The 19160-nt window shown below is 35.5% G+C and overlaps 1 protein-coding gene across 4 annotated transcripts; it reads left to right on the top strand.

The window, feature by feature from the left end:
• Positions 1–13123: 13123 nt before the first annotated feature.
• On the top strand, positions 13124–18870 carry LOC126706492 (ankyrin repeat-containing protein ITN1-like). 4 transcript variants are annotated; one of them, XM_050405988.1, is made up of 6 exons: positions 13126–13352; positions 14307–14716; positions 15835–16164; positions 17012–17161; positions 17603–18048; positions 18197–18870. In XM_050405988.1, exons 2-6 carry the CDS (start codon positions 14317–14319, stop codon positions 18812–18814), a joined length of 1944 nt encoding a protein of 647 aa, XP_050261945.1. In that variant the 5' UTR covers positions 13126–13352; positions 14307–14316; the 3' UTR covers positions 18815–18870. The 4 variants fall into 4 exon arrangements, with proteins under 4 accessions (XP_050261946.1, XP_050261945.1, XP_050261944.1 ...); XM_050405987.1 differs by having other exon boundaries at positions 13127–13352; positions 15835–16314; XM_050405990.1 differs by lacking the exon at positions 13126–13352 and having other exon boundaries at positions 14368–14503; positions 14579–14716; positions 15835–16314.
• Positions 18871–19160: the final 290 nt, after the last annotated feature.

Here is a 19160-nt window from a genome sequence, read left to right as displayed (position 1 = left end):
CTATGCATCACATGGACTATATGATAATGTCCAAACATTCATGCTACCATTATTTTAGATAATAATAAAACAAGTTTATTCCATAAAACATAATGTCATACATAGCATACAATAAGAGATTTTAGAACATTAATCCTAACAGTATCCACACTTTATTCAGTTATCTTTTTTAAAGTCTAGTATCCACACTTTATTCAGTTATCTTTTTTAAAGTCTAGTATCCACACTTTATGCTTCATGCATTAAAGAGTGTGAACAAATGTGAAAGTAAAACCATCAAAGCTCTTTCAAAAATTGATTTAATAAAACAGTCGGTCATAAAGTCTTTAGCCGGCCTGGAAACTGAAAACATTTGTAATGAACTTCTACCAAACTCGGACGAAACCATGGAGCAATAGATGCTCAGGAAGTTTCCTATGAACTCCACAGCTTCTCTTTTTATTTATATGATGCTACCCTGCCCTCAGTGTTGTGCAATCCATTTGTAGGTCCTTCCCTCCCAGTTTCAGTCACATTAAATTTTCCCTTTTTGCCTTTTTCAATCACAAAATTATTTGATGGAAACCATTGCCGAAGCCCGCATGTCTCTGCCAGATAGAGAAGAGGGAATTCCTACCATCTTTTCCCTCTTTCCAGCAGCCAACTCCCTGTCTAATAGTAGTGATAGTTCATTGTCTAATCGAACACTTCAACACTACTTGTCTCCATATTCCATAACATCGTTCTTTCCACCAAACAACTCTGTGTCAAGCTCTGTATCTACTCAAACCATACACTTCCCTCCGTCCATATCGTCACTATTTCCACCCACACAGTCCATGGACTCTCAGCTAAATTCATTGTGTAGTGAAAGATCGAATCCCAGATTTGGTAATTCCATAACCTCAATCTTCCCACCAAGCTATTCTTATTATAGTTCAATTGAATCAACCCAGTACCACGATCAGTTTGGTTCAAACAAAAGCAAATTGAATCATGAATTTAAAGATGTTGTTACTGGTAAAACTGAAACCATACGCTTCCCTCCGTCCATATTGTCACTATTTCCACCCACACGGTCTGTGGACTCTCAGCTAAATTCATTGTGTAGTGAAAGATCGAATCCCGGATTTGGTAATTCCATAACCTCAATCTTCCCACCAAGCTATTCTTATTCTAGTTCAATTGAATTAACCCAGTACCACGATCAGTTTGGTTCAAACAAAAGCAAATTGAGTCATGAAATTAAAGATGTTGTTACTGGTAAAACTGAACCTCATTTTCAGGAGCCTAATATAAATCATTGGCGCTCATTTAAATTTCATATCTCGAACGAAGAGAGAATCTTCCAAAAGAAAGTTGAGGCAGAGTTGAGGCAGGCCCAGGAGAGGTGGACCTATGCTATCTACTGGGAGTTAGACAGGCCATCCAGTTCTCCTCTATGGGGCACTTTCAGTCAGGTCAAAGGGTTCTACAATGTGAACGATGACAAATTTAATGACAAGGCCATGGCCTTGTCGTTCTTCCAGCTCATGGATTCGTGGTTTAGCATCTTTGGCAGTGTCCTGAACCAAGTTTTCAGCACTTCGAGTCCCATCTGGGTGGTCGGGGTGGACTGCCTGAAGAGCTCAAAGTACTACCAGGCCCGTGAGGGCCATCAGTATGGACTCCAGACCATGTCTTGGATACGTGTAGCAGATGGTGTCATGGAATTTGGCTCCACAGAGCTGATTTATCCATCTTGAAATATCAGGAACACTGATTGGTTGTCTGTCAATGACATACCTTCTACTTAAGATAGTTTGGCCAAATGGAATGCAAAAACTGCATGTTCTCAAAAAATTTTAATTTGAGAACTTCTTCGAGCTCACTTTCTATAACCATTCCTATACAGAGCCAAAAGTGTAATCTATGGATTCGATTAAAGTTATTTTAATTCTTTTTATTTTATACACGGTGAAGGACTCTAGTGTCACCAACCTTGATTGTTTTTCCTCCTTCTAAATTTTTACGCTGTTTTGCTAATACAACGCTATTCTTTAAAAACAAAACATCAAATTTTTAACACTCAGGATAACGTCGTCCAAATATATATTTAACCTTATTTAGATACAATGGCCTTAAGGAAACAATCAAAACCTTTATATAATTGCATACTGTTGAAGTGGGCCGTGTATGGCTTGAATTGCCACAGGCCCAAAGTCAGTCACGAGTAAACCCAATTCACCTAGGAATATACATCCTACTACGACCGACCTATGACATATATATATATATATATATATATTAGGTTTGGGTTGAACTGAAATACATAGAGAGAATTAGAGTAATTCCTAAAACCCTAGCAGCAACCGCATAAGAAGAAGAATAGTGTTTTCTTGTCTTGTGGGTGAGAGAGAGTTAGGGTGTATTGGGATTTGAGTTTCTTGAGAGTGTTCTTATGTATTATTGTATCTCCCTATTTTTTATAGTAAAATTTCTCCGTCGTCTCCGTGGAGGTGGACAGTTTGCTGAACCACGTAAATTATTGTGTTCTTTATATGTGCTTGTTATTTGATTTCCGCTTATTTACTGTTATTGATTTGAGTTCTGGGGTGCTATCTGCACAACACATACAAATGACTTAAAAGATGAATGGTTGAAATATTCTATAATGAGTAAAATTTTTTGATATCAAATAACAAGGTACATGCTAAGATAATCTACTTACAGTAGAGTTAAAAACATATATATATAATTATAAATATGTATGAGAAACATTCATAAGTATAAAATGAGTGAAGACAAAGTATACCGATGAAATTAACATAAATTATGGATGCTTAAACTTATTTTTTTAATAATTCATGTCCAAAATAAACAGCTTTTAAAAATAAAATATGATATTTTCTAGAGTGTATGTTGCTTAACAATGACATAATATTCATATAAAAAAAAAAAAAAAACACATATATAAATAAGTAAATAATCAAATTTTAATGTATATTTTCAAATTGAAATAGAATGCCAACCATAGTTGATATTGGATTATAAAATTAGTTTTCAAGATTATAAATTTCTTATGTGATTTTATTTTTGTTAAAATTAGTTATCCAATAAGGCATTTATAATTTTGTTTTGTGCTTTGAGATGTTGATATTGTGTCGAAAGAAAACTTGTGTTTTTATTTTAATTACCCTTTGTGCTATTTTGTTTTGGTTAATAATTTTGGCATTTTTACAATTTCAAAATTATTGAAAAAGTATTAATTTGTTTAGTTGAGCTCATTAATTCTTGATATGAGTGGTGAATATAAAACAATGCATTTTATGTCAAGTAATTTATTGCATTATTTTCCAAATGGCAAATACATTTTCTCTTCTTTTCTTCTTTTTATAAAAAATTTCATGTGAAAAAATACAGGTTAACCTGACTAGACCCAAACCCAATCCGACCCGCTTGTTTATCACGTCCAAATTATAGGGAAAATGAATCTAAAATGTTGGTTGGATATTTTGAACTGAGAACCTCATAAGTATCTTGAGGCCTTAAAAATCATTTGAATTTACCAAATATGTCTTAGAGTATGAGAAATTGAGAAACATAAAAATAGTAATAATAAAAAATAAATTAATTAACTTTTATAGACACAAAAGTTTTGATGATTGTAGGGACACGATCATTTAACGGCCCAATAACGATGTTGGGCTCTTACGTGAAAGATCCCTCACAATATGATTTGTAGAGAGTGGGCTTGAAAGGCTAGCGTTTGGTCACGGGGCGTTGGTCCAGACCGGATTTTAGGAGAGCTCAGGTAAGAAAGGGCTTCAGTATGGATATCCAAGCCCTACAACTTTGTAGCCTGGGGGATTGGACTCCTCGGATGATGTCCGAGGAGCACTAATGTCTTTCTCCGGTTACCCGGCGGTGGGTCTTTTATGGTGAGGTGGTGTGCTTACCTTGTCAAGGTATCCTCATTCCTGGAGTTTCTCCCTTTCAGGTGAGATGGGATCCCCCTTTATTACTTTACGTTTTCTTTTATACTATCCCACGTTTGCTGTCCTTTGTCCACATGTAGGGTCAAACTTTCCAAGACTGATATTTGTCCTGTCAGTCTAATCCCAGAATTGTTAGGGATGGTTGATAAAGCTGAAGAATACTGCTCTGTTAGGTGCAGAGTTTTATCTAGGAAGGGTAATAAGGGTAACTTTCCCAAGATATTTTAGATCTCCTCACGAATCTTTCTTATAGCTCTTTTTTACCCCTCTTCTTAAGGGAGCTTTGGGTCTGCCGAGGACTAAACTGTCCTCGGCTGCATCTCTGGGCCATCTTCAGCCTTATATTTTCGAGCTTGGGCCATAATCTTTTTCGGCTTGGGCCTGTGGACTTCCCATGAGCAGGCGGGCCTGGCCTATAAATTACCGGGCCCCACAATAGCCCCTCAAAACCCTGCTGTCCAACATCTTGGTTGGAAATGTGGGTTTTGGTAATACCGAGCCTTTATTGTGGCTCATTTATTTCAGCCCTTGACTGACGCTGGCGACTCTTCACCTGCCCAGGGAGTGCATCGGTCCACGAGATGTTCCCCTTAATTTGCGCACGATGCCCTTATGCCGTTTAGTTATCCGTAGCGCGTCTTTAATATCTTCCCTTTACGAGACCTCCCAGACTTAACGGTTATTGATGGCGTGGGGGAATGAAACGGGTGTATTCTTATTTGCAGATTTCCCTGGAGATCTGAACGTATTATGTACCCTTTTCTTCGTCCCCTATATAAAGAGAGGAGACAAAAGCTGATTCTCTCATACCTGAATCCCTCAGATTCCTCCTAGAGTTCACTTCTTCCCTCTGGTTATACCTTATACGATAATACGTTCACCATAGTAGTAAGCCATGAAGAAGCCATTCCATTCCCAAAAACACCATGTCCTAATAAAACTCGAAATGGCTCGGTCAGGGCAAGGATGGCGGAGACTCAAGATTTATCTCACCTTCCTTTCAGCTAAAATTCGAAGCAGGGACTCGTCGCATTCCACGTTCGGCGTGACTGAGTCAAGGACATCTCTTATTACCACCACCCGCTCTCTCATGAGCATATCTAACATGACATCAGTGTGTTAGGAGTCAGGATTGGGGCAGGGACTAAGTGCCCCTACTTCTTCCTTTCTTCGTTCACTGGTGCCTCCTTTTGTCTCCCTTTCTTCCTTCTCACCTTTTCCCTCTTCTTCTCCTCCTTCTTTTACTCATGTCCTCCATCTTCTTCATTCATCTCCTCCATCCTCTTCTTCCTTCTCCTTCATCCTCTTCTTCCTTCTCCTTCATCTTTTTCTAAAGAAAGGTTCTTCTCTCAATATGAGCAATACTGAGGCAGAGATTGGAGAGATTTCGAAGACGAGTTTAAAAGACACCGGACTGTTTACTTATCTGTATTGCGGTTGTTATTGCTGCTTCGGCAGTTCACCTTTTGTATAGGCTTGTTTAAGCCCCTCTTTGTACGTTGTAATAATTTTTCATATTAATAAAAATTGTTGTTATTTTACTTTGCATGTTCTGTTTCTATGTTTTTACAAGTTTACAAGCGCTGCTCGGCACAATAGTATAGTATTTGGAATCAATGACAACTAAGGATAAAATACTTGCTAATAAAAAGATGTCACCATAATTTTAATAGAATTGCTCGGCACAGCAATGCCTACCTATGAATAACGATGCTTACTCAGAACAACGCCGAGATTAGAACTGGATGCTCTATGCGATGTAGGAAGTAATCATTCGAAGATATATCACCCGCAAAAATGAACAGCCAACTTAGGCTACCGAAGAGTGGGGCGTCCCGCCATCATCCTAACACTTTTATTGGCCTTAATATTTTACAATATTTGAGCCGAGGACTTTCGTCATCCGAGTAGTTGGTGTCCAAATAGGCCTGAGTCCGAGGACCATGCAAGGCCTAGGTTCTTTTTCCAGTACTTGGTTTCCCCATAGGCTTGAGTCCGAGGACCATGCAATGCCTTGATTCTGTACAAAACTTTTTCCAGTACTTGGTTTCCCCATAGGCTTGAGTCCGAGGACCATGCAATGCCTTGGTTCTATCTAAAACTTTTTCCAGTACTTGGTTTCCCCATAGGCTTGAGTCCCAAGACCATGCAATGCCTTGGTTCTGTCCAAAACTTTTTCCAGTACTTGGTTTCCCCATAGGCTTGAGTCCGAGGATCATGCAATGCCTTGGGTCTGTCCAAAACTTTTTCCAGTACTTGGTTTCCCCATAGGCTTGGGTCCGAGGACCATGCAATGCCTTGGTTCTGTCCAAAACTTTTTCCAGTACTTAGTTTCCCCATAGGCTTGAGTCCGAGGATCATGCAATGCCTTGGGTCTGTCCAAAACTTTTTCCAGTACTTGGTTTCCCCATAGGCTTGGGTCCGAGGACCATGCAATGCCTTGGTTCTGTCCAAAACTTTTTGAGTTCAATTTTTCCTTTTCCTCGGGTATTTCACGAGGCGCCAAGCAGGAGGTTGTCCTCGGCAGCGGCTATTCCTCGGTGTGGGCCATAGTCCCTGGGCCCTCATGCAGAACGGGCCTGGGCCGCGAATTCACTAGGTCCACGAATTAAGAGGTATTTCTGCAGTCTTTGGCCACGTGTCACTCTTTGACGTCCCAGTGTTCGAGATGCGCCTTTACGAGGCTCCTTTAATCTTGTGGTTGCAGTTGACGTTGGAAATGGAGCCAGAGCCATTTTGTCTGTAGCGTTCCTTGGGACGCTGCGCGAATTAAATGCTACCACTTTATCTTTTTAAATAAATAGGAGAGAGAGTTGCTTTATCTACGCACAGATCCATCAGTTTTCTCCCACATCATAACTTCCATATCCAGTGTTATCCTCCCCTAGCATAACATGTTTGAGGCGAGGGTTAGGGAGAAGGAACATGAGGCGAGTGTTATCCTCCCCTAGCATAACAGTTTTCTGGCATGTTATCCTCCCCTAGCATAACATGCAAGGCCTAGGTTCTGTCCAAAACTTTTTGAGTACTTATTTGCTTTTTTCGCAGGTCAGCCCTTTGGCCATGGCGGGGAGAGCTGATTTGAGGTCGGAAGCCCCTAGAGCTGCCCGTGTGGTTGGCACTACAGGGTGTAAACTCTGGCACAAGTTTATATCGGAGCGACAACTGTAGGTCACCGGAGATGGGGGAAAACCCCGCGAGTCTCTGCTTGCTAGAGAATTGACTCATGCGCCAACTGTGCCAACGCGTAAGCCTTCCCACAGACGGCGCCAATTGTAGGGACACGATCATTTAACGGCCCAATAACGATGTTGGGCTCTCACGTGAAAGATCCCTCACAATATGATTTGTAGAGAGTGGGCTTGAAAGGCTAGCGTTTGGTCACGGGGCGTTGGTCCAGACCGAATTTTAGGAGAGCTCAGGTAAGAAAGGGCTTCAGTATGGATATCCAAGCCCTACAACTTTGTAGCCTGGGGGATTGGACTCCTCGGATGATGTCCGAGGAGCACTAATGTCTTTCTCCGGTTACCCGGCTGTGGGTTTTTTATGGTGAGGTGGTGTGCTTACCTTGTCAAGGTATCCTCATTCCTGGAGTTTCTCCCTTTCAGGTGAGATGGGATCCCCCTTTATTACTTTACGTTTTCTTTTATACTATCCCACGTTTGCTGTCCTTCGTTCACGTGTAGGGTCAAACTTTCCAAGACTGATATTTGTCCTGTCAGTCTAATCCCAGAATTGTTGGGGATGGTTGATAAAGCTGAAGAATACTGTTCTGTTAGGTGCAGAGTCTTATCTAGGAAGGGTAATAATGGTAACTTTCCCAAGATATTTTAGATCTCCTCACGGATCTTTCTTATAGCTCTTTTTTACCCCTCTTCTTAAGGGAGATTTGGGTCTGCCGAGGACTAAACTGTCCTCAGCTGCATCTCTGGGCTATCTTCAGCCTTATATTTTCGAGCTTGGGCCATAATCTTTTTCGGTTTGGGCTTGTGGACTTCCTATGAGCAGGCGGGCCTGGCCCATAAATTACCGGGCCCCACAATGATATATACATATGTATTTTCTTTTCTTTTTTTCTTTTGCTGATTTGGAAGATATCTTTCTAGAAACAGTCAGTCAAACGAGAGTTTGTAGTTAGCCGCAATATGCAAGTTTTGACATGGTCGTAACTGACAATATTCTTCCATATTACAAAAAAATCTCAAATTTATCCCACATAACTTGAAATTGTATACCTTATGGAAATGATGGTTTAGCATAAAGAATATCAGCAAAGCGCCAAGAGAGAAGTCTGGCCTGGATAGTGAAAGGGCTTGAGTGAAATGGTTAATGTGGGTAAAAGGAGCGTTTAAATTTGGGCAAAAGGATAGTGACTCATGAAGGTCAAGCTCGCTCAAGCAAAGTAGTCGCAAACTGTCAAGAAGGGCCTGGGCTTAGAAAGCTATTGAAATTCAATGCACAAGTCCTAAATGCCTTTACCAAGCATAATGGATGATCACATGACTTCCTTCCCCTACACAAAAGAAACTGCTGTATAACCAAAACACAACTTTGTTTAAATATATACAGTGGATCCAATCCATCGCTAGTGGATTCTCTCTCTCCTGTGCTCATTTTGTTTTTTCACATTATAAATAAAATCTTTGTTCCAAAAAGACAAAAAAAAAAAAAAAAAAAAAAAATCATAGTAACTATTTCTATAGTATATCATTGTCCATGCGTACGTGGCATGTTCCCCCCATCCCCAATCACGTATATTTGATTATGTTTAGCTTAAAGTTATAGCGTTTTATTTATTTATTTATTTATGAATTTCACTAAAAATAAGGCCACTATAGGCAACGTTTTTTAAAAATTAACTAAATAGGTCATATCAATTGAGCATAAAGTACATAACAGATTAACATTCTTACTTATTACCGTTTATTCATGGGTACATGACCATTTTTTCCTCTTTTATTTATTTATAATCCATTTAAAACAAATAAAATAATGTAGTGTTTGAATGACTAATTTAAATCTCGCTTACATTGAAAATTAACTGGCGTTTTGGCATGTTAATAAAGAGATTATCATAGAACTGACCTTACAAGTTTTGTTCTTACCCCCATTATGCTATTGTAGAAGCCAATTATTGCCCTTGCCAAAAAATAAAATCAAATCAAATCAAATCAAGAAAAATAGTAAACTCAATGGTCTAGTGTAAAATACCAAATTTGACAAACTTTGACCAAAATCCAACAGTTTGATTAAAGCGATTCTTTTTCCTAATGTATAGATAATTGATTCCATTTTAAATGATAGGTGGATTACCAAAACCAAACTTAATATGAATGAAATGTTGCAAAAATGATCAAACTTTACAAACTTGAAATCTTAGCCCCAGCTAGAATTAGGGTTTCGTTGAAACCTGACTATATCGATCTTCAAATTTATCGATTAAATTTATCATGGGCAGTTACAGGCAACCAAATTCTTAAAAAATTTACATAATATATGTCACACAAAGAAACTCTAGAAAAACTTTAGAGGCCTGTCACTTCCAAAATTGATGTACAAAAAGCTCCAACCAAAGCACGTTTCTAAAGTAGGAGTTATAAGCTCTCCAATAGCAGGGGGTGTTTGGTTTGTGTTTTCAAACAAAAATTTTCAGTTTTTAAACACATGTACCAAACGGGCCCGAATGTGGTACATCCATTTCTGAGTTCGATAAGGTCTCCATGCAATTTTTAGTTCAATAATCAAAGAAGTTTATGACTAGGGAGCCATAATTTTCACAAATGTCATTCGATTCATTCAAACTTACACCAAAGAGTATTTTCTAAAAAACCATCTTATTTTTCTATATATGGTACTAACTTTAAAAATGAGCTTAAAATGTTTTATGGTGTTTGGTATGCACAAAAAATCACTAACTTTTCTTGTATAATTCAAAACATATATAAAATGCATATTGTGTAAAACAACTACATAATCAATATTAAATAGAACATAACCAAGAGTCTTGTTGTTCAATTGGTTGACACTTTCTAATGTTTTTAACAAAAACATCTATATATATATATATATATATATATATATTATAACACTTAAACATTACAAAAATTATAAAACATTTATATAATTTTTTATAATTCTATATGTGATAGCCAAAGGAAATTATCCAAGTAGGAAAAAAAATCAAATTGTTGTCCTCCATCTAACGTAGCACCATGAAGGTTGAAATAGTTTTTTTACGCAATGGCCCTATAGGATGCACTTCCTCAGTAGTTGTAGAAACCATCTAGATTAGCCTATTAGCCTCGTTGAGAGTTGTTGAATTTGTTACTGCACAAGGCATTGATGAGCTTTATTACATTGGAACGCATTGGATTGGAAACCTCATTAGACACCATCTAAAGAGGGATTACAAAGGAAGACAGAGAAAGACAACAAGAGAAGTGAGAGAGAGACATAAAGATTATTTTTAAAAAATTTAGCGGAAACATTCTCTAAAAAATTAGCATTCTTTTTAATAGAGTTTTTTTTATTGACCAAAGAATTTTTTTTTTTTTTTTATCTATTTTCTTTTATGATACTGAACATTGAAAAACACAAAAAAAAAAAAAAAAAAGCTATTTTTATATAAAATTTTCCCTCGAAACAAACCAAAAGATTGAAGAATAAATAATTTGAAACATTTTAGTTATACCCAAAAAAAGGGAAAAACTTACCACATTACAACAAAAGATTGAAGAATATAGATCAATTAAAAAAAATAATAATATCAATCAAACACCGTCAAATTTCTATAAAAGAAAAACCCCAAAATAATAAAACAATATATTTATAGATACAGGGAGATGAAAAATATTTTTAAAAATAGTTTAACTGTTAGAAAAAAAGATCATCAATAAATTTTAAAAAACAAACTATACATTAAACAACATCACAAGATAACGTATATTAACATGCATCAACTGAATTTGTTACTAGTTAATTACGTGAGGTTATTGTTCAAGAGGATGCAAAACAGATGTAATCAATGGGTGATGTATTACTATTAAGGTGAGTGTCGTACTGAAATACTCCGCTGAAAATTGATCAAAACTATTAACGTCTTAAAGCACAGCACGTGTACCCTTTTCAGTTTTCTCTGACAAGAAAATTAAAAAATTCGAGAATTTCTTCGTCCTCTCTTTCCATTGCCTTTCCATTCTTAGACACAACCAAAACTATTAGTCAACAGATGCGACAAAAATTATTTTAATTCTTTTGAAAATAAATAAAGGATATAAGATCGAGCCACCAAAGTTGACTGCCCAGACAGCTCAATCCAAAAAAATTAAAAACACACCCTAGGTTAGCTTTTACAAACCCAAAAAAAAAAAAAAAAATTAAGCACTTTGTTTTTTTTTCCGTCCTCCCTTCCCACTAAACATCCATTAAAAACATATTCTACACTTTTATCTCATCAAATTTTTATCTTCCTTAAAATCTTTAGAAAATAAAAAAATACAGTAAAAAAAAAAAAAGTAGAGAGAGAAAGAGCCGTGTTATCACTTGGGTAGGTGGGTATTAATGAATTTGCCACTGTGCCTAGTTAATAGAGTTTATCATTTTATATTTTATTATTAATTAGGTAGTTGTAGAGTATTTTCTAGGTACTAGAGAGTAATAATAATATTATATTATATATAAGAAATGTATAATAATATTTAATATATAATTTAAAAATATTAAATAATAATTAATTTTATTACAAATTTATTATTACCTATTGTTAATTTCATACTAAATAGTTATAAACTTACTATATATTTTGTTTCATTATTTTACTTTTCTAGATATAAGATACTCTTTTTTTAATTTTGGTTTTTTTTTTTAATATAGGATGTAAACTGCTAAAAACTTACATAAATTATATAAAAAGATGTTACATATTTATTACTATTAGTTTATGGGAAATGCTAACGAGTTCTCTTTAGGGCATTAGTTAAGAATCCAGTTTAAAAAAGTTTTTATGGAAAAAAAAAATTTAATGTTTTGACAGTTTTTTTCATTTCCCATAAAAGTGATATTAAAACTATCCTAAAATAGAATCTTAACCAGTGCCCTGAGGACACTCGTTAGCATGACCCTTTAATAGAATCTTAACCAGTGCCCTGAAAAACACTTGTTATTATATATATAACTTAAAAATTATTAATTAAATTAAATTTTATATGGCGCCATCAATTCGACCACTAGTTCAACCCTGGCCAAACTATAAAACCGATAACAAATTCTTTCTTTTGGTTTTTTTAATTGTACCGGTTTCTAAAATGATAGATTTACTACAATTTCCCCTATAATCAAACTGTCACACAAATTTAACACAATAAAATTTGGACTTGCCCACATTACTAACTTATAAATTTTGGATTTACTCACCTTTTTTTTTCCATATACTTTAGCCTTGTAGCTTGAAATTCTCAGTCCGTCCTTACTATTAAGACAATTATTAATAAATCATATTAGGAAAGTTTTAAACACCACTTTCATATAAAATGTAAAAAACTTTCAAAAAATTAATTATTTTATCATTTTCTCATAAAATATTTATAAAATTAGTTTTTAAATTAATACACTTAGAACATCAATTAATATTTCCCTTATTTATTTCATTCAACTACCATCGGCTTACAAACTTCAGCTTCAAACCGTGAGCCGTATAGAAACTAAAAACCCCAAAGTTTGTCTTTCACCATGCACCCAAAATAAACTTTTATCAATGACTTACTTTTGCCCTTGGAATATAATATTTATATTGCTTTTGAAAAAAGTCAGTTCTTTTTTTTTTTTTTTTTTTTTAGAAGAAGGCAAATTAAAGTCAGTCAATGATTAAAGTTAGAAAGTCATTCAATGATAAAGTTAGAAACTAGAAACCCGAAAGAAACTAAATTATACTTTCACATAGCATCCTAGAATATTATCCTATTCACTTACTATAATATATGAAATTTATTCTATTTTACAATTTCACTACCTCACATTTCTTACCCGATCATTTATGTATTTATTTTATATGTATATGATTATTAATTTTTTTTTTTTTTTTTTGAAAAACATGTATATGATTACTTTACTGAGTTAATAAATAAATAAATAAATAAGAAGTGCCTTCGCATGAGTGGCTATGTTAGTGTGTGTATATATATAGTCATCCTCCGTTGCTTTAGCTGTGCAATCTGCAACCACATACTTGATACTTGTGTTGTGAAATTCACTTAACTTAATACTCCGGCCAATGCATTACGTTTTCTGTTGAAGGCTTGAAGCACTCGTCAGACTCAACCATCAAAATCCTGCTGCTTTTGCCTGGGTGTCTAAGACACAGAAAGTTACAGAGTCCAATTTACAACGCCTTTCTTACTGGTAAGTCATAACTTCTTATTTGTAATTTTGTCATATTCATCGTGATCTAAAAGTGGAAGACTATGATCAGTGCTTCTCTGTTATTTGAATAACATTTTTCTTTTTATTTTATGATTTGTTTGCAGCTATATTTCGATTGTTCATTTTTCTTTAAAAATTGGAAACGAACACTTTTTTTCTATTTCTAGTTTTGTACATTAAGCAAATAAGCTAAAAAGCTAAAAGCAAAGCAGGAGCCGATCTTTGTTGTTGCATGTGGCAGGACCAGTTTGTGAAGATCTATATCTAATCCCAAAATTTGGGAAGTAAAACTTGGTGGTTGTTGTTGTTGTCGTTTAATTTCATTACGACACAGTTTGTTCAGGCCATATACGATGCTTGCATTCTCATTCAACAAGAAAGAACGAGGCTATAATGAATCTCCAGTTATTGTGTTCTTAGTGTAACTAGGTTCAACCGTTCGAGTTGTACTGCCACATCCCTCTACTACTAGTTGAAAACTTTAGAGCCAAAACCTTTAATGAATTATGGCCTAAGAAATTGGACTAAGATAAGGAACAACTTTAAAAAGAATCTGGAAAACCAGAATATATTACCTCTTAAGAGAATTTAAGCCCAAGTCTTGAGATTGTCTTATTGTAAAAATTGAGAGCTAGCTCTGAAAAGTATTAGTTGATTGTAATGTAGCCCAAGTATAGTCACAGGTCAATGAAATATTTACTTTTTATGTGATGAAGATGTAGCTTGATTACGAAGATTAAGAAACGAAAGTCTTCTTATGTGGCTATACCTTTGGACTCATTTTCTTGGGCTTGTTTACCATAATTCTGAGTCAAATTAAAGCAGTTAGATCCAAATCAATTGCATGCTCATATGCATAGGCGTGCATACTCACACACACACACAGGCGCACATGTGCTTCATTTGTCTCATATGATTTGATTTTTATAACAGTTAAACAAAGATGCCTCCTAAAAGAAGAGGAGAGATAGAGGTGACTACAGAGGAGAGAGTGAATTCATCGCCTCCAACTTGTTTTCAATCTTCTTCTCCCTCGAGTTGCGAACCTGCTCTTGGACCTCAGATCAATCTAACAAGACAGAAATCATATTCCTTTGAGGAGTCAAGCTTTCATCAGCTGCAGCCTATATGTAATTCTAACTCCAGCAATCAACTCTCTGCACTGCCTTTCTCTCATAGAATAAATCTTAGCGCTTCAATTCCAGGACCCAGTACTGAAGCCATGCCAATGGAAGAAGACATTTGTCTGGATGCTGCGGGATTAAGTACTCAAACACCTAGTGGATCACAAATTGAATGTGCAACACCCAATAGAGAATTGCCATATCTAATTCTTTGTGACGGTAAGTATCGCTATTTGTGGAGTAATATTTGCAGAAAGGTCTGTACATTGTACTAGATTAATTGCCCAAATAGTGCTTTCTAGATTGCTTTTGGGTTTTTGCCTGGTCAGAGTCCTATATTAGCCCTCAATTATTTCTCCAGCTAGGAAACGTTGATGGATTTTGTTTGTGAAGTGTGAACACTAATTGGTATTGGATCATGTATGTAGTTAAGTTATAACACTTTCAATATCTATATAAGGAGATGTGATTTGCAGAAAATCTTAAATAATTGCAAGGTCCTATATAACTCATATGAATGATACGATGTATGACATGTACTTAGTATGTAATTTCAGACAGCCAAGCATGTAGTATCTATTTTGGCTCGTATTGTACCATCTTCATGGAGAAAGCTAACTTAAACTTCGAATCTGATTCTGAAACTTTGCCTGTAAAGTGAAAAAACAGTTTAAAAGGGTAGATGCAGTTACTGCAGTACTTAAATCCACCCTGAATCTCTGATGCAATATCAATAACCTAGAAACTTGTTTAGTGTTTTTCTGGCTAGGAACGTATAAGTGTTGCCTCTGTAGGCCCAGGTTGTGCACGTGTTTTAGGTACCCACATATCTGTTTTTCACTGAATGAAGGCCCTTAAATTAGATTGGATCCCTTAGCTTTAAAGCTGATGGAAGGTCAACTATATTGATCTCTTAACTTTATTGGGACAAATTGCTCTATTAAATGTACTGGATTTTGTATGCTGGTTTGCATGGACATGCCTAAATCATTTTGCCCTGCCATTTGCTTCCTCATCTATAGTTCAAAGGTTTTTTTTTTTTTTTTTTTTTTTTTTCAAATTTATTTAATTATATATATATTTTTAATTTTTATTACTAGCTTTTTGTATTAAAACAGTATATTGTTAAGTTTTAGACCACAAATGTTGATTGTAGTGCGAATTGATCAAGATAATTCAATTGATCCGATTAATACAATAGGATCTTGTGGCATGGCAATCTGTACCATGTGACAAATTTTGAGAAGGCAGGGGAAAAGATTTGGGAATCGTATGGCCATTGGGGTATATTGTTTGACAAAATTCTAATACATTTTTCTCCGCTTGAAAATTTTCAGCGGAAAGAAGAAAGGAATACCTCTCCCTATGCGTACCTTTGTATCAAGCTGCAATCAAAGGAGACTGGAAAGTTGCTAAAGATGTCATTGACAAATATCCAGGTATTGTTCGTGTTGCAATAACCAGAAAGTGGGAGACAGCTCTGCATATTGCTGCTGCAGCAAAACGCACTGCTTTTGTGAAGGAACTGGTTGAACGTATGAACGATGTGGATCTAGCCTTGAAAAATAAAGATGGCAACACTGCTATTTGTTTTGCTGCCGCATCAGGAATTGTGGAAATTGCTATGATCATGGTGGAAAAAAACAAAAACCTTCCTATGATTCAAGGTAATAAAGGAATGAGACCCATATACATGGCAGCTTTGTTTGGACACAGGAATATGGTGTCATACCTCTATCCTGTTACTAATTTTGGAAGCCTAGCTCGCGAGGAACAAATTAGCCTCTTTCTTGGTACTATTTCAGCTGATTTATACGGTATGATGCACTTATAACTAGATGTTAGTATGGCATGAGATAATCTTCTTTAATAGCCTCACCTTTTTGTCTTTTTTTGAAATGATTTTCGTGCTGTGGCCTCTCACTAGCCATTGCCCTTTTAGAGGGTGCTAATTTTGTCTGTACCAGGCTGATTCTAATTTACTGATAATAAGGATCTGAATGTTTTTTTGATGCCCAGGATAAAATTATTTGGGCCACTGAGTGTAATTCTTGTAACTAGTGGAAAGGTAGTAGCATATCTGCATTGCAAGTTAATTCATTCCCTAGCTTGGATTAGATTATTATAAAAAATGTCCTCCAAGAATGTTTAGATTTTCAAAAACCATTGTTAAATATATGTAACCAAAGCTACACAACTTAGTCATTTATTTTATTCATTTATCAAGTATTGGTGCATTGCTTTAAGAAGCACCTCATTCTATGTGAAAGCTATATATCATAAATACCTTAAACCATAAATCCTATTTCGCCAATTGAATATGTCACATCTGAGTTATATAAATGAGCATATGAAAATGGGATTCATAAGCTAGCTGATGAATTCCACACCCCCCAAAGTACTTCAATAAAACTGCTGCTCTTGAATTTGATATAAGACAATTTCAGCATGCTTTGCATTCACTGCTAAGTTTCCTTTACACCTGAATATCTGTAAGTAAACAACTGTGTACAGATCTAGCTTTAAAAATATTGGAAGAGGACAGATCATTAGCCTATGCTCAAGATACAAATGGTGAGACTGCCTTGCATGTTTTGGCTCGAAAGCCTTCAACAATTGCGAACAAAAGTGATCTGGGAATCTGGAAAAGAACCATAAATTCATGTTAGTTTGTTAAGCGCTTTCTTCTTCTTCCTTCATTCTATTTTATTTTATTTTTTGGAAGTTTTGAGCCCTATCAAAATCTCTTGGCAAACAATCCATGTTGTCCATGGAAATTTTGGGCAAATACATTTCGCCTGAGTCTTACTACGTATAGGTAAGTAGACTTGATTAGTAAGCCACTCTACACCTTGATTACATGTTCCCTTTGCCATTGAGATCATGGTACATGCCTTAAAAAGTTCAGATGGTATAAAATGCCCTATTTGATTCTCCAAGAGCTCATCTATATATCCCCTGAAGTCTCTAGGGACAAGCAATTGGTAAAAGTTCTCAACTGAATAGGATGCTATAAAATGCCCTATTTTAGAATAGACATCTCATTTATTTTATGTCATTTCTGTGTAATTCTATATTTGAATTAACATTAAATTCTACCTATAGGTTTCGAATGGATATATCACAAAGATCTGATGCAGACGTTAGCCCATCAACTAGTCGAAAAACTTTGGGAACATGTTCTACAATTGCAAGATTGGGAGATTTCAAAACTAATTAAAACACCTTCAAAACTACTCTTTGATGCGGCAGAATTAGGCAATGTAGAGTTTCTGATTATCCTTATTCGCGCATATCCTGATCTGATATGGAAAGTTGATCAAAATAATCGAAGTTTGTTTCATACTGCGGTTCTTTATCGTCAGGAGGCCATCTTTAATCTAATATATGAGGTTGGAGCAATTAAAGATTTGATAGCAGCATATAAGGATAAAAATAATAATGATAACAATAATATCCTGCATCTAGCTGGAAACTTGGCACCACTTAGTCGACGTCAAATTGTATCAGGAGCTGCACTTCAAATGCAAAGAGAGCTATTGTGGTTTCAGGTAAATAATAACTGTAATCATTTGCCTTCCATTTATTTGGGTTAATTGCAAATAACAGTTTTGAAAGTGATATTTTTGTAATAGCTTGAATTGGAGCTTCTATTGATTATCTTGTATTAGTATAACTTTGATTCAATGTCCATTATAGGCAGTGGAGAAAATTGTGCCACCTTCATATATTAAGATGAAGAATTCAAAAAACCAGACACCCAAGGAGCTATTTTCTGAGGAGCACAGGAAGTTGTTAAAAGAAGGAGAGAAGTGGATGAAGAGCACTGCAACTTCATGCATGCTTGTTGCAACGCTCATTGCCACTGTGGTATTTGCTGCAGTTATTACAGTACCAGGAGGAGAAAATAATAATACAGGCGTTCCTATATTTCTAAGAGAGAAGTGGTTTTTGATTTTTGTCATATCGGATGCAATAGCACTGTTCTCTTCCTCAGCTTCAATAATAATGTTCTTGTCCATTCTTACGTCACGTTATGCAGAAAACGATTTTCTTATATCACTACCCACAAGGTTGATGTTTGGAATCTCGACCCTGTTTATCTCTATTGCTACAATGGTGCTAGCCTATACTGGAGCCATCTTTCTGATCCATGATCATAAATATGTTTGGGTTCCTATCCTTATTGTGTTTCTTGCTTGTGCTACAGTCTCATTATTTGCTTGGCAACATTTTCATCTTTGGGCTGATACAATCCGCTCAACCTATTGGTCTAGGTTTCTCTTTCGGCCATTTAAACATAGGCTTTACAATTGAATTGTCAAATTTGCCGATGTACTTATGGAGATAGTGAATAAAAATCCTTTATCTCACTTTGACTGTTTTAGTTTATGCTTTATAGACTACAATTTGTTTTATGTCTAATATGTGCATATTTTCTTTCAATTTAAATCTTGATTACTTTATAATATTAAAAAAATTGATGTATAGCAAGTTGTAATTAGTGAAACATAAACTGAAACAATCGAAATGAGATAGGATTTTTATTTGGCAACTACTAGATCTTTAGTTTCCTTAGTTTGTTTCTCTAAATGCTAAATAAAGAATATATTTCTGGTGTGTAGACAATTGTAGGTTTGTTTTTGGTCTTTTATATATATAT

The sequence above is a fragment of the Quercus robur genome, chromosome 11 (assembly GCF_932294415.1).
Source record: "Quercus robur chromosome 11, dhQueRobu3.1, whole genome shotgun sequence".
Lineage (NCBI taxonomy): Eukaryota > Viridiplantae > Streptophyta > Magnoliopsida > Fagales > Fagaceae > Quercus > Quercus robur.
Note: the sequence above shows the minus strand (reverse complement) of the source record. Positions and strands in the feature narration are given on the sequence as shown.

What these genes read in the sequence shown, in the direction of transcription:
- LOC126706492 (XM_050405987.1), top strand. Translation starts at nt 14,317, where the DNA reads ATGCCTCCTAAAAGAAGAGGAGAGATAGAGGTGACTACAGAGGAGAGA. An exon ending in GAAAAGAACCATAAATTCAT is followed by an intron (nt 17,162 to 17,602) that starts GTTAGTTTGTTA and finishes TTCTACCTATAG; the next exon opens with GTTTCGAATGGATATATCAC. An exon ending in GAGAGCTATTGTGGTTTCAG is followed by an intron (nt 18,049 to 18,196) that starts GTAAATAATAAC and finishes TGTCCATTATAG; the next exon opens with GCAGTGGAGAAAATTGTGCC.